A 13,634-nucleotide genomic window follows, 5' to 3' on the forward strand; every position below is an offset into this window, starting at 1 on the left:
TCCATCCTCACATCACTAATAACCCATCCATCATCCTTACATCGCTAATAAGTGAAACAACTGTTTTATTGCAAGTTTACTTTTGTACATTTCCATGCTTTAACCTCTGATTAATGCGGTTGAACATTGTATTTCGTGTTGAATACGCAAAATAAATTCAATGTCAGGTAATGTGGCCGCAGTATGCATTACATGATTCGTTCATTTACATACACCAAATTGGCGTACGTTTCCTAGTTACGTAAGTAGTAGTGATATACCATAGACCATTATCTTGTGTGGAATTTTGTCTTCTATGCAGTTTTTATCTTTATTTCTCTTTCTTTATTACACAGTCTTCCATTATAATTTATTTATTATGCCACTTCCAGCATTCTTAGTTTATTCCCTTAGTTGTTTCTTTACTTTAATCTTTGTTTATCAGGGTTGATGGGGTTGGTTATCCACCTCACAACCTACACGATAGAAGAAGAAGTTTATTCCAGTTACAAGAATAATATTAATTACACAGATTCTAATTTGTACAAGTATGAAAGGTAAGCACCTCTTGATTATACGGAATGTTAGTGACACCGTAACGAAGACTATGATTCAGACCATTATTCATTATTGAATTTCCTGTCGGAAAATTAATGAAGGGTTTAGTGTTTTTTTTAATTATCCTCAGTCTCATATTGTCCTTTCAACTGCTGCATGCTTTTTTATAAAGGATACCTGTAGAAACGACTGAAATAAATTGAGGAATCAATTTGTTTTACATTTTTTCATCAACATAATCATATCGTTTAAGTACCTATGTTTATTATATGGATTGTTTTGATCACAATGCGTGTATAGATAATATACATACGTGTGTACTTCCTATCAACATGCAAAGGGCTTGAAGGCCAACCACTTTGGTGTATAGCCAAGAGATTACAGTTTTAATAGATAAATATTATGATAAATGACAGTTTTCTAGGCATAGATATAGTCCTACTGTTCGGACGGAATGATACTCGTGTTTCCACTTAGCAAATACCATAGATAAAATGTGCCTCCTTTTATAGCTGTTTGGCTTTTGTATGTAACTAGAGTGAGCATTATATTTATTTGTATGGCATCGTGTATAACACGAACTCATTTTGGTAATCTATCCTGGGTGGGCTGATCCACAAGTCGGAAGCAAGTCGCAACTGCTTTTGGATATCGATTTGGAATTCGCTATAATAAGAGCGATAGACATCTAGGTAAGAACATATACCAGAAATATGCCCAGTTTCATCCTTTGATCATTTTTCGTATAGGTTGTGCAGTGGATTACCAACCTCAACAACTATTATTGATCCGCAAAACCCCTGACATGGCTCACGTAACCGGGACCAACGGCTTAACATGCCTTCCGAAACACGGATCATCTTACTTTCGGACAATCGGGTGATCAGCCTGTCATGTCCTAACCAAACTAGGGATCACAAATAATTTTTAGTTTTCACTGTTAACAGTTACAGCACTTAAGTGCTCTGTTGACAATTACTTCCGCACAATATCCCAGGAAGAGGAAATGACTGAAAACCAGCGCTGGATGGCGCCATAGCATGGTTCCATCACAGCACAAGCTGAGCCATTTCCTTTTGCCCGTATTCGTAATATTCATAATTACTTAGTTCTTGCAGCAAATGTAAATTGTTACTGGCAATAAATCTATTTTATTCTTATTCTCTAAGGCAATTCTTCTACCTACAGTTTTTAGATACAGGAATTGCCTTAGTGCACAAAACTAAAGGTACACTATTATACAAAGTTCAACTTATACGTTACCAAAGACGTCGATAACAATAAAGTTAGAAACGAGCCAGGGAGGTATTTAGCACACCTCTTAGTAACGGAATAAAAGTAGGTTCTCAGTCAGTTCAAGGCGAAAAAGGCCCAGTCAAGTGCAAGTATCGATTGGTAACAAAAACTATAGAACGAGGAAGTATACGAATCTGTGGGCGGAGTTTGTAGGAGCGGAACGGCCGCGTGCAGCCGCTAAGGGTGCTGGAAAACTGTGCGATTAATAATAAACTACTAAGTTTCAATATAAAACGCAACTTCAAAATCGTAACTGCATGGCGCGGCATTGCAGGCTTCAATTCTACGTTATCCCGCGTTTTCACGGTATCCGATTTGGCAGGTCTGATTTTTAAAGAAGCCACAGTTATTTGCTTATGCAATGTCATAGAAAATTGCTGTTTTATTTTCTAACCATCTATGAACAGTCTACAATTGTTGACTGCTGAATAACAAAAAATTCAAGATAGTCAAGAAATCAACACCTTTTATCTTCTCGCTAAATATTTATGTGGAACGTGCATGAATGAGAATAGCCTATAAACAAGCTAATACCGTCTGGGGCTGAAAATAGTCGGTGCGATTAGTCGTAATCGGCCGCGTGGCTCCGACCTCAGACGCATACGCCGCGCTCCAAGGCTAGCCGTATTTTGTTCCGCGCGATTCGCTCTGACGTAACCACCATGTACTATGCTCTTATCTCCTCGTATACTAGTCGTATCGGAGTAGATACGGTAGCATGCATATCGCGCATGTTTGGGGGCCAATCGGCCGGCTAGACGGTAATATCATCTAAAAATAGTTTTGGATCGCGACGCGGAAACAGTGGAGATAAGATTTTTCAAAGAAAATTGGTTTCTGTAAATCATATTATGAAAATGTAAAACAAAAGGCAGCAAATAAGCTGCTTCGTTTTAATTATGATACAGATATTGTTACTTAAAATTGATCCTCCATGCTACATTTTTAGAGAAAAATAGAGTAATGATTTCCCTCTTGCCTTCCGCTCCGCAGTAGATAGGTACTCGGTAAAAAGAAGCATGGAGAATGGAGAATACTACAAGAGCGTGGCTCTTAAATTAGTGATGATGAAAATTGATCCTAATAGTCCTAAGCAAAGATCAAGTAAAACAGCATAAAAAAATACATACTTGTGTTATATAGGTTTAGAGCTAATGAAAGGCATTTGGCTACCAACAATTTATCGGAAATCGGCCATCTATTCTGGGTTATTTTGGGGAACCCAAGGTCGAAAATAAAGTTCAACAGAGACATATAGTTGTAGCTTGCCTGCCCTTCGCTGGAAGTATTTATGAGGGTCGCTACGTAACAAATGCATCCATAAAATTTTAGTCGAAAGCTTAGAACGTGGCTGAACTTACTAGTAAACACATTCTAATACCAAGAAATTTAGAACCTACAACAATTAACAATTACATAGGAATTCAAAATAACACTACAATGGTTCATTATATTAGTCATGCAGCAACGGAAGATATCACTTCTTTGAACCTTGAGCGCAGCGTTGTCAAATATGCATAATTTGCTTATGATTGCGTAGTCACTGCCGAGGCTTTGCTGGATATTAAGATCTCATGATAACATTTCTGCAACATTGTTTCTACTAAACCAAGGCCGTTTCTAGACTCAATGTAAACGGAAGCTTTAAGTTGACTTTGATTCTGGTAATAGTAACGTAAGCAGCATAACATAACAAATACTTTATTGCACAAACAGGAAAAACGAAATACAAAACAAAAGAGAAATAGAATGAGTACAATAGGCAGCCTTATTGCTAAGTAGCACTTTCTTCCAGGCAACCTTTAAGTATAGGAGATATTACTATATTATGGGCATATTACTTGTCAGTGTTCAACTCTCTCGTTGTTTTCATAATATACTCTAATCTTATAATCCATAAGGCGACCTGAGGGGCTAACACGCGCAACGTAATAAAATTATCGATCGATTCAATAAATTTTATCAAAATCGATCATTTTGTTTTTTTCCGTAACATGCGCGCCACGTGATTTTGTTCGTATTTTGACAGAACGCCGTGACTTATTTGGGTTCACATATTAGCACCAATCGACCATTTCATGAAATATGAACATTTCATGAAATGATCGAGCACATCATGAAATGATCAATTCTATAATCTGCCCACGACATCTACAATGATCGAGCCAACTGTGTTAGTGAGAACTGCACTTAAGATGAGTTAATAACGCATGGTGCAATTACAATTGGGTATCTGGTTGATGGTTGCGATGATTCCGAGTGTGGAGTATCACCACAAACTATGGCTCACCTTTTGCGCTGTCCTAAGTGCCCCAACACCTGCACTATTAAAGACCATAACGAAGCCACTGACAATGCCGTAAGCGTGGCCAATTATTGGTCAGCAAAAATTTAGTATTGATCGCCATCGACTCGCAAAGAAGAAGATTGGGTATGAACCAGTGCTCTCCGTTTGAGAAAAAAACCGGTATACCACAGGACCACAGTGACTTCATTGATCTTTGATCCTTATGTTGTCATAACGAACGACATCAAAACTTGCGCCCCTAATTCTCTTATTGCATTACATCCATAACAAGCGAGCTTCATGAGTTTCATTACTTGGAATTGTTTGCTCTGCCGGTGGTATTCAGTGTTTACCATGGAGTTTTTTATCGCACCGTTTGGAATCAGCGACACGTGTAAGTTTGATTGATTTGATAATGGAATACTAAACATGATATTGTAGCCAGGAGACCTCAAAAGAGTAGATTTGAAATGTCACGAAACGTCATCGGAAGCAAAAGAACACAAAACAAATGTATCTAATGAAAATGAAATGCAAAATAAAATAACTTAAGTAGATTAAATAGCTACATCTAGGACTATGATCAGCTGTGCAAGCAAGATTAAGTTCGTGAACAAGTTCTGTACATGTAAGGTAAAGAATATTATAATTCATGTCACACTATACTAAACAATAAGGAAAACTTTCAGTCAGTAGTTATTTTGATGTGGTTCAATCAAAATATGATTCATCCTAACAGGACGCGAAGCAAAGACTGAAGGATATTTAGGAAATGGAGGAAAAGCGAATTTCATTTTGATATAGAATGGATTCTCCTGCCCAATTCAATACCAAAAAGACAATTCTAGTTCATGTGATCAAAACAGGTGTTCTACATACTGCAAAGTGAAGCAAGCCAGTACCTAACACTTGCAGAAATGTTTGCAAAACATTCGTGCCTCACTTTGCTGGGCCCCCAGAATACCAGAGTCGTGGCTCACACCGCATCTTATGCTGAGTGTCGATTACGACCAACATATTACTCATTTTAATTTTGTTTTGTTCTTTTTAAGTTTCTGTTAAGTCATTTTTTTTAAATTCGGAGTTTAATTTTTTTCTTATTAATGCATTTTCGGAGGTGTGTGACCTTACCTGTATTAGGCTGGATTTCCCTTCGTGGGTTGGAAGGTCAGACAGGTAGTAGCTTCTGTAAAAAACCGGACCAGATCTTCAGGTTAGGTAAGTGGACTCTGTGAAAAAACGGGAGAATGCTAGGGAGATGATGATGATGGTTTTGTTTTGTTACTGTGGTGTCTTCCAATAATAAAATAATACATTCTTTCTTTTAATATTTACTTGATTTTTTCCTCTTTTTGGTTGCAGGTCGCACGTTTAAAGCGCACAAGGTAATTTTGGCAGCGTGCAGCAAACACTTCCAGGAGTTGTTTGACACTGCACCGCCCAGCCATGCCGGCGCTTGTTACGTCATCCTGGAGGCCACCTCCGCAGACAACATGCAGGCACTACTCGAGTTCATGTATAAGGGGGAGGTACATGTCAGCCAAGACGCGCTGTCAAGCTTCCTCAAGAGTGGAGAAAATTTGCAGGTGAGATTTTGTATAATATTTCTTAAGTTCTTAAATTGACTGCTCCAATAAAACAATGATGCTGTGTTCAAGATTTCGGCTGCTCGTTTATTACCAAGTCAACCATATAATATATGCAATACTGTAGTTTAGTCTATGGCTAGAAAGAAAACTCTTTTTCTCAATACTAAGTATACAAAATGCCTAACTTTTTTATTCTTTTTTTTATTTTTGTATAGTCATTGTGTGCGCCAATAAATTAAGTGATTCTACAAATCCGCGTATTTTTCTACGTTGCCCTCATCGAGCTTATCAATTATGCTGGGCTCATAAATTGCGTCATTACTGAATGGTTGCAGCCAAAAGTATGATGCTGCAGAGTTGCAATGCGCAATAGTTAGACGTAAACAATTTAAAAAGAACAATGGTGATGTCTAGACTTAGAACAATGAGTTCTTCTCACTCACATACATGGTAACGTACATTTTACAAATGTGCGATTAATCAGTTCCGAATGACGATTTCAATAAAGTGTTTTTGGATCCAATTTTAAACGCATTCAGCAACAGTTAATATTTTGTCAAAATTTTATAACAAACTGTTGCCTGTACACTGCAATTGTTAAATACGAAACCGTTTACGTCCAATATATTGTTTATTTATAACATAACATTAGCGCGTGTAATACCGCTTTGCACAAGTGTGTATACGATGTCAAGGTCAATAACCTCAAATAAAATTTGAATGAGAAAATAGTGTTACATTAAGACACGTTCGGTATCTGTTTCTATTTGTCCTTTACAATTTAAGCTTGACTTCTTCTAATCCTATTATCTCCTGGTAGGACGTACAACAGATTTCCACTCCTCGCAATCTTTGACTTCATCATCATCATCAGCCGTATGACGCCCACTGCTGGGCATAGGACTCCCCCAAGGATCTCCACGACGATCGGTCCTGCGCTGCCCGCATCCAGCGACATCTTTGACTTAATTGAAGTCAATATTAAAACAAGAAAACACATTGTGGATAAAAATCTTTAAAAAAATGCCATGTCTTGAATTTCTTTTTTCGTAATATTTCAGGTCAAAGGCCTATCGATGGAGATGTCTCAAGATGCATGGGTGAAGCAGCAGACTCAGCAGAGCGGCGATCGTCACCAGACTCGCATCAAAACTAGCCCTGTTTCTGGCTCAGGAAATTGCGAAGCCCAGGAGTCGGCCCCAGCTTCTCACACAGCGACTTTCGCTCCTATTGGCATACCTCAGTACAGCCTCCCGATGCATGGAAGTGGCACGATGGGTCGGTACGCACCGCCTGCGCATCTCCCTATGCATCCTACGTCACATCGTCGACCCGCGCAATCCGCGCCCAAAGCGTCGCCGTCTCAGAGTCCACATGCTCGGAATTACAGGTAACGGATGGCGTTTTAATATTTTAGCAACCTTTATACAGAGTGTTAGTGACATCGTAACGAAAACTTTGAGGGATGATTGACACCATGATTCTGTTTTGATAGCAAGTGGAGTTTTCCGTCGCAAAAGTATGGAACTGAATACTGAATACACTTAATATTAACTCAGAATCATGGTCTGAATTATTCTCCTCGGTATTCGTTACGATGTCACTAACAGCCCGTATACATACAATTCACTTATTTTAATTTCAGGGTTGTGTTTTATTGAAAAATATGGATCTTTGAAAAAAGCTTTGATATAGCGGACAGGCGTTCATGAAAAGGGTGTTCTATCGTGGGTGGGAAATCATTTAACGCTAAATATATTTCGATCATCAGAACGTAAGGCCAAATAACTTTCCTAACATACTTATCTATGCTTTTTCAGGCAAAGCTCGTCGTCGTCTCATTGTGGCAGTGTCGCTGATGAACCGGACACTCGTTCGTCGCCTGGAGCCGGTCAACGATACGAAGACAACCCTGCAGACTGCACGTCTACTCTTGGCAACCCTATAAAGAACAACGGCTACGAACGCAGCGGCTCGGCTAACGACGAAATGATAGAACGCAACGAACAGGGAGGAGCTGAAGGTGGGTCTTTTACCAAAGTAGATAACGTAGTTTAGTACCAACCAACCAACATTGGTGGCAACCAATGAGTAGACGTGAAAATGATCGCTGATTTAAGGAATGTGCACTTCCCTGCTTAAGTATTTAGAATTTCCTCTACCTATCTGAAATAGTAGTCCGTGTTGAATGTGTAGTTAGACACATTGATTGGAATATTAAAAAATATCACCGGGAAAGGACAGGGTCGCAAGATCAAGTCTAGGTCCTAAACTGACTCGTCCAAAAATTCGATACTCTGCAGATTTACGGGTAAAGAGCGAGAATGATTATCATGCAAGCGGATACAACAACTCGCCACCACCGACGGCTCCGATCCCTACCTCCAACTTCCATGATAAACCGTTAGCTACGTCACCCGTGCCGCCGAAGCCGAGCCCCGATCAGATCTGGCCTGCGAAGATCATCACTAGCAAGTCTGGCGGCATAGCCACTGCTGACGGTGAGTTGAAACATTTTTTCTTCGTTTAATTTTGAAAAACAATATCCTGGAATGATTCTCAAGGAGATTTTCTACGTTAAAATTTGTCTACTTCAATGTTTACAAACAAATATTTCGCTAATTAGTAATATCCATGTTTTTTTAATCAGATACTTTAATGTTTAGAAACTGGTAATATCGAGAAAGGAAAAAAATATATAATAATCTTAATACTTAAAATTGGAAACAATTACTAGTTCTCATTAACGGTTTAAATTGTGTAAATTCCAGGTAAAAAGCTAAAGTGTCCATACTGCGAGAGACTGTACGGTTACGAGACGAACCTGCGCGCGCATATCCGGCAGCGGCACCAGGGCATCCGCGTGCCGTGCCCGCACTGCTCGCGCACCTTCACGCGCAACAACACCGTGCGGCGCCACATCGCGCGCGAGCATCGCCACCAGGTCACGCCGCACCTGCCGCAGCCCACGCTGCCCAACCACACGCAGTAAGACCCTGCTCTACCCTCCCACGAAACTACCTCTTCTTCGGCCGGCCGGGGCACCGCCTCCCCTCACTCTCGGAGGACACCCCTCTTCAGTTCGTTCCGTTCTCACAAACTCTCCGGTTCGTGTCTACTCTGAGCCCGCCCGAGCCGCGCCGAAATCTTTTGTAACAAGCGTACAATAAATTACCTCGTTGATGCATATTATGTAATCCGTAATCTACCTCAGAAATTGATCTTAAGATTTTTTAAGGTTTTTGAAAATTGTGCGATAATTGTTACTTAATTTAATGCATGTGTGACTTCGAATGGTTGCTCAGTGCTCGTCTGCTGGTACCGCGTTGTGAACGATGTACCTCGTCGCACCCTCATCGTTACGTACCTTATTTTTTGTGCAAACACTAGTAAGATTATGTCCAGTTGACTGTGAAATAAAAGTTACCTTTATAGACGATTTATTTTGAGCTCTCGAGTACGACATAGCTTATATTATATTACACGAGCTAGGGAATCTTAGAAATGATGTTGAGACTGATGGTCATAGGCTAAGTGTATGTAAATAATAGGAGAATGTTGTATATTGCCTTGGCCTAGGTTGAGACACGTGTTTGATACACTCTGTGGCAAAACAGCCCTTTACAACAGTTTTAATTTTATGCTCATTATACTTCTACAATAGACTATACCAGATTAAGTTTATATCCTGAAATCATCTGTGATACAATAGAACAGGCTTTATACTTAAATAATTTTGCCACATTGTTGATTTTTAAATATATAACGTAAATACATTGTGCGGGAAATAGGAAAGTAGAGTTTCAGCAGTTTGATACTGTAAGTTGGATCGGATGGTTTTAGTTTTGTACAAAGTACAATTTGCCCTAGATACATAAGTAGTTAGGTAAAGAAATCGTGTTATAAAATTTTGCATGTAAGATTCGAAGCATGAATGAGTTTACAATCCATTTCTGCCGTTCCAAGTCACTCGCGAGTGTTACTATTGAGACCAAATAATTATATGTTTGTCGCGATGGTGTCGATTTTAACATTCCGTTGTGATTTATGTTTTGTTTTCGTCTTAGTGCATTTAGATGAAGGCCACTTACTACTTCTATATTCCTAGTCATTTCAAGTGCAACCAGTTGAGATTTAAAGAATTATTTTAATGTTGATAGTAGGGGCGACGCGGCGTCCTTGTATTATATTATTGGTGTTGGCGTCGCGCGCCCAGTGTTATATATAACTTGCATATATCTTAAGCGATAAATATACAACTCGACTATCAGCGAATATCAAGTTCTTTAGTTGCATTTGTATATTAGCCGCTAGACTCCTGCAATACTGGTCTAAGTTAACATAACGCAGATGGGACAGTGCCAAATATCCTCAAATGTTTAAGTTCACATCTATTATTTATTTTATATTTTTTTGTCAAGTGTGAATGTAGCGACTGTGTGTTTTATTCCTGATATTTAGGAATGGGTTGCATTCATATTTATTATGGTATTTATATTTTAGGGTACACTTTTAATATTTTTATGAAGAGACAATGCTTTACAAAGGCTCAGTGATTTTTTAAATAATAATAGTTTACTGTTATCAGTTGTACCATTTGAAAGACAGCGTTTTAGTTATCTTTGAATGGCTGCAGTTACCTCGTTTTTATTGTAATACAACACAAATGAACACTCTTGCACATAATGTTTCATGACAGATTTGATATTTATTTTGTTAACTTAAGTGTCCATAGACCAATAGAAGCTATAAACCTATTCAACAGATAATTTATACAGAGTATTTTAGTTTAAAACTGGCTATTTACCTCTATACTCGTATTTTTACATATGAAAATGATATTTTACTACAATCTCTTTTATCTATTAACGAAATAGTTGTTCTCAGAAATGTGAAGAGTAAATCTGTATTGATTTCAATGGAAGGGTGTTTGATGAAGATGAGTTTTGGAAAAGTACATTTTAAAGATCACGGTTGAATTAAAGAACTGTCCTATCTCCTGGTTTTTTGTTTTGGTCTTCGCAATATTTTTTTGTTTCTTTGCGTAGTTGTGTTCCAAGGACATACAAGTTGTGTGAATGTATCTGGATGTTTTTGAGTGACCATGAAAAGGCGAAATGTCATCGAACCATGTCGAACGGGGTTTGTAAAGATAGTTTTTTTTGGAAATTAATAGGTTATTTTGTAGGTTACTTTTGAAGGGTCTTCACATACTAATAGGTAACGCGTTCGTTAAAAAGTTCGTGGGACATTCTAAATGTTTTAAAGTCACGATACTTGCGATCGCGGGAAATCTTTATGATTATTTTTATTTTATAAAAAAACAAAAATGATTATCGCACAGGAAAATCATATTAAATAGTTGTATTTGGTTTGACCTCTTCGCGAATTCGGTTGGGAATTTTAACATCGGTGGGAAGTTTTATTGGGCTATAGCGTGTAAAATATTGCCTGACAAGTTAGTAGAGACTTCGAACTTAAAACACAGCAATCTTCACCATCGGAATATGCCTTGCCATCCTGGTGCGCGGGAAGACCTTTTCAATGCTATTATTTATGAATGCAAAACCTAACCAATTAGGTATCGTGTTTTCGATCTGCGTGACACCTGTATTTCTTTAAATATGGTCTGAATTTGTTATACTTCACGATGCTGCGTAAATTATACCTCCTTTCTGATTTAAATTAGTTAATATTATAATAGCATCAGAATATAACCTAAGCAACATGGTGGATTTGACTATATAATATCTTCCATATTTCCCTTTTTAACACAATGTTATTTGGCTTCCCGTGCTTATATTCTTGAAAGTTCTCTGCTAACTAGTCAGCCAGTTAGTATGCGTGTTGATATGCAAAATGCGTCTACATTCGAGAACGCAGCCTTCTATGTCTTGTTGGGATGGTCGACACAACTACCGTCGTATCCCGTTTCGTATTGTAAAAAATATAATTTTCAGTTTTGGCATTCTTTCTTTAGGTCTATTATTGTTAAGACGAAAATGTTTTGCTATTTCAATTTTTTAAATTGTTAACATTATGTTTATTATTATTGAGATAGAGAAAGAAAAGGAATTGTTCTATTTTTGTCATTTCGTTTATTTCCTTATGAATTCAAAATTCATAGTTGTGATTTCTTTTTGACATTTAATGTTTTTGTGATACATAAAAGAGAATTGCATTAATGCGTCACGTTTTTTTTAGCTTTTATTGGATATTTTCTTTAAGTAGAATGAGGATTATAGGAGGTTGTTTAGGAGCGGTTGCTTGTGACGGTGACATTTTAAGGGATTGACGAAATCAATTTGATTTGCTTCTGTCTAAACTAATAAGGTACAAATTTTAGATTACCATGTGTCAATTTATAATATAAAATAGCCATACGTTTGTAAAGTTCATATTATATTTTCTTTCTTGTAAGTGGTAAACGTTTTCAAATGATGATTGTACAAAATTTCAGTATACTAATGTTGGGATATTGAATAACACGTCTAAATTAAGTTGTCACATTTTAAAACTATAGTGGATGATAAATAGTCCATAATAGTTGTAATGTTGTATTTGATGTGATAGGATTTCACATTTAGTCGGTGTATTGCAATCCCCTCCATAGACTTGGCCGATCTCCCCAATTTTGTGACTGTAACTCTGTTTAGCAAGCAATGGTTTGGCAAGGTTCGTGCACATTTCACCAAGTGTTTGATCCATCGTTGGTGACATGTATACCAACATGTTGATGATGCATAGGGAATGAGAGACAGCAAATGTTTCTTATATCAATGTGGTTGTTGAAATTCAAATTCAAGTATGACATTTATTCATACGATTTTATAACGCATGCTTCGATCGTTCCCTAAAAGCCGACCATTGCGTTAGGGCATTTTGAACGGTACATAGTATCCATGTGATGGAGCCTGCTTTGTTTTGCTGGATCAAAACTGCATTTATGCGTTTTATTTTTGCTTTCTACTGTACTGTGGCTCCATTCTTGGTTCTTGTCGTTAAGGTTATCTGTTTAGTTGTAGGTAGTTAAGTTTTCTTTATCGCGATATGTCGTGATGGTAAAGCCAAAGATTGTTACGGGTACGGTGACCCTCTGCCGTCACTAGGCTGCGCGGGCGCATCGCTCGGCATCCAGGCATACAACTGATCGCTGGACGAAACCAACCGTGCCGTGCGTATACTCCCGCGCAACCTCTCTAGCTATAAGATAATCTACCTCGAGGAATATAACTTAGATCATAAGTAAGCTTCTAAATAGATTTTTATATGAAGAAAATATAAAACCTAGTTTGTAAGGGAGAAGTGAAAAAATAAAAAAATAAAAGTACAAATATACTACCTCAGGATTCAATTTAGTCACATGGAGTTGTAAATGTACGTCAGATGTATGTATATGTTAAATATGTAATGTAACAGATTCTAATTAGTACTCATTGCGAGATGAATTACTTAATGCAGGGACTGAACGTGGCGTGGAACAATTTTATGTAATAAATTGATGAAATGTAAATAATGGGCGTTCAGTTCGCGGTGTCGCACGTTGTCTGAATCTCTGCAAGGTAGTGAGTGCTATCAACCCAGTGTTGCTCAAGGAGGGAACCATCAGTCCTCCGCCTCTATGCTGGGTTGGCAGTATCAAGTAGTCGTAAGTGTTAATTAGGCTAGCTGTAATAATCTCATTGATGTTCTACCTCATTCTGCGAGCACACGCGGGGGTCGGCCACACGTCACAGCGTAATCTAATTGTACCTTCCTTCACTCTCCGGAGTATAAAACATTTTTATTCGTAATTTTATTATTATTATTACTTTTTCCCAGTTACTTTTTGTTTGCATAGATGTTACTGTTTTTAAGGAGATGAGAAAAATTGAAAAATTATTGTTTGTTAGGTTTCAGCGAATTAAAAAAATGTAACAAAATTA

General features: G+C 37.9%; 1 protein-coding gene across 3 annotated transcripts in view; it reads left to right on the forward strand.

Moving 5' to 3' along the window:
* LOC126380896 (zinc finger protein chinmo) overlaps nucleotides 1-13,634 on the forward strand; it is a 94,499-nt gene extending 80,865 nt beyond the window's left edge. For all 3 annotated transcript variants that reach the window (XM_050030534.1, XM_050030578.1, XM_050030493.1), the window contains 5 exons: nucleotides 5,483-5,706; nucleotides 6,771-7,099; nucleotides 7,530-7,732; nucleotides 8,013-8,210; nucleotides 8,481-13,634. In XM_050030534.1, the coding sequence (XP_049886491.1) occupies nucleotides 5,483-5,706; nucleotides 6,771-7,099; nucleotides 7,530-7,732; nucleotides 8,013-8,210; nucleotides 8,481-8,701 (1,175 nt within the window). In that variant the 3' untranslated portion in view covers nucleotides 8,702-13,634. The remainder of the gene's footprint in view (nucleotides 1-5,482; nucleotides 5,707-6,770; nucleotides 7,100-7,529; nucleotides 7,733-8,012; nucleotides 8,211-8,480) is intronic.

The sequence above is a fragment of the Pectinophora gossypiella genome, chromosome 1 (assembly GCF_024362695.1).
Source record: "Pectinophora gossypiella chromosome 1, ilPecGoss1.1, whole genome shotgun sequence".
Classification (NCBI taxonomy): domain Eukaryota; kingdom Metazoa; phylum Arthropoda; class Insecta; order Lepidoptera; family Gelechiidae; genus Pectinophora; species Pectinophora gossypiella.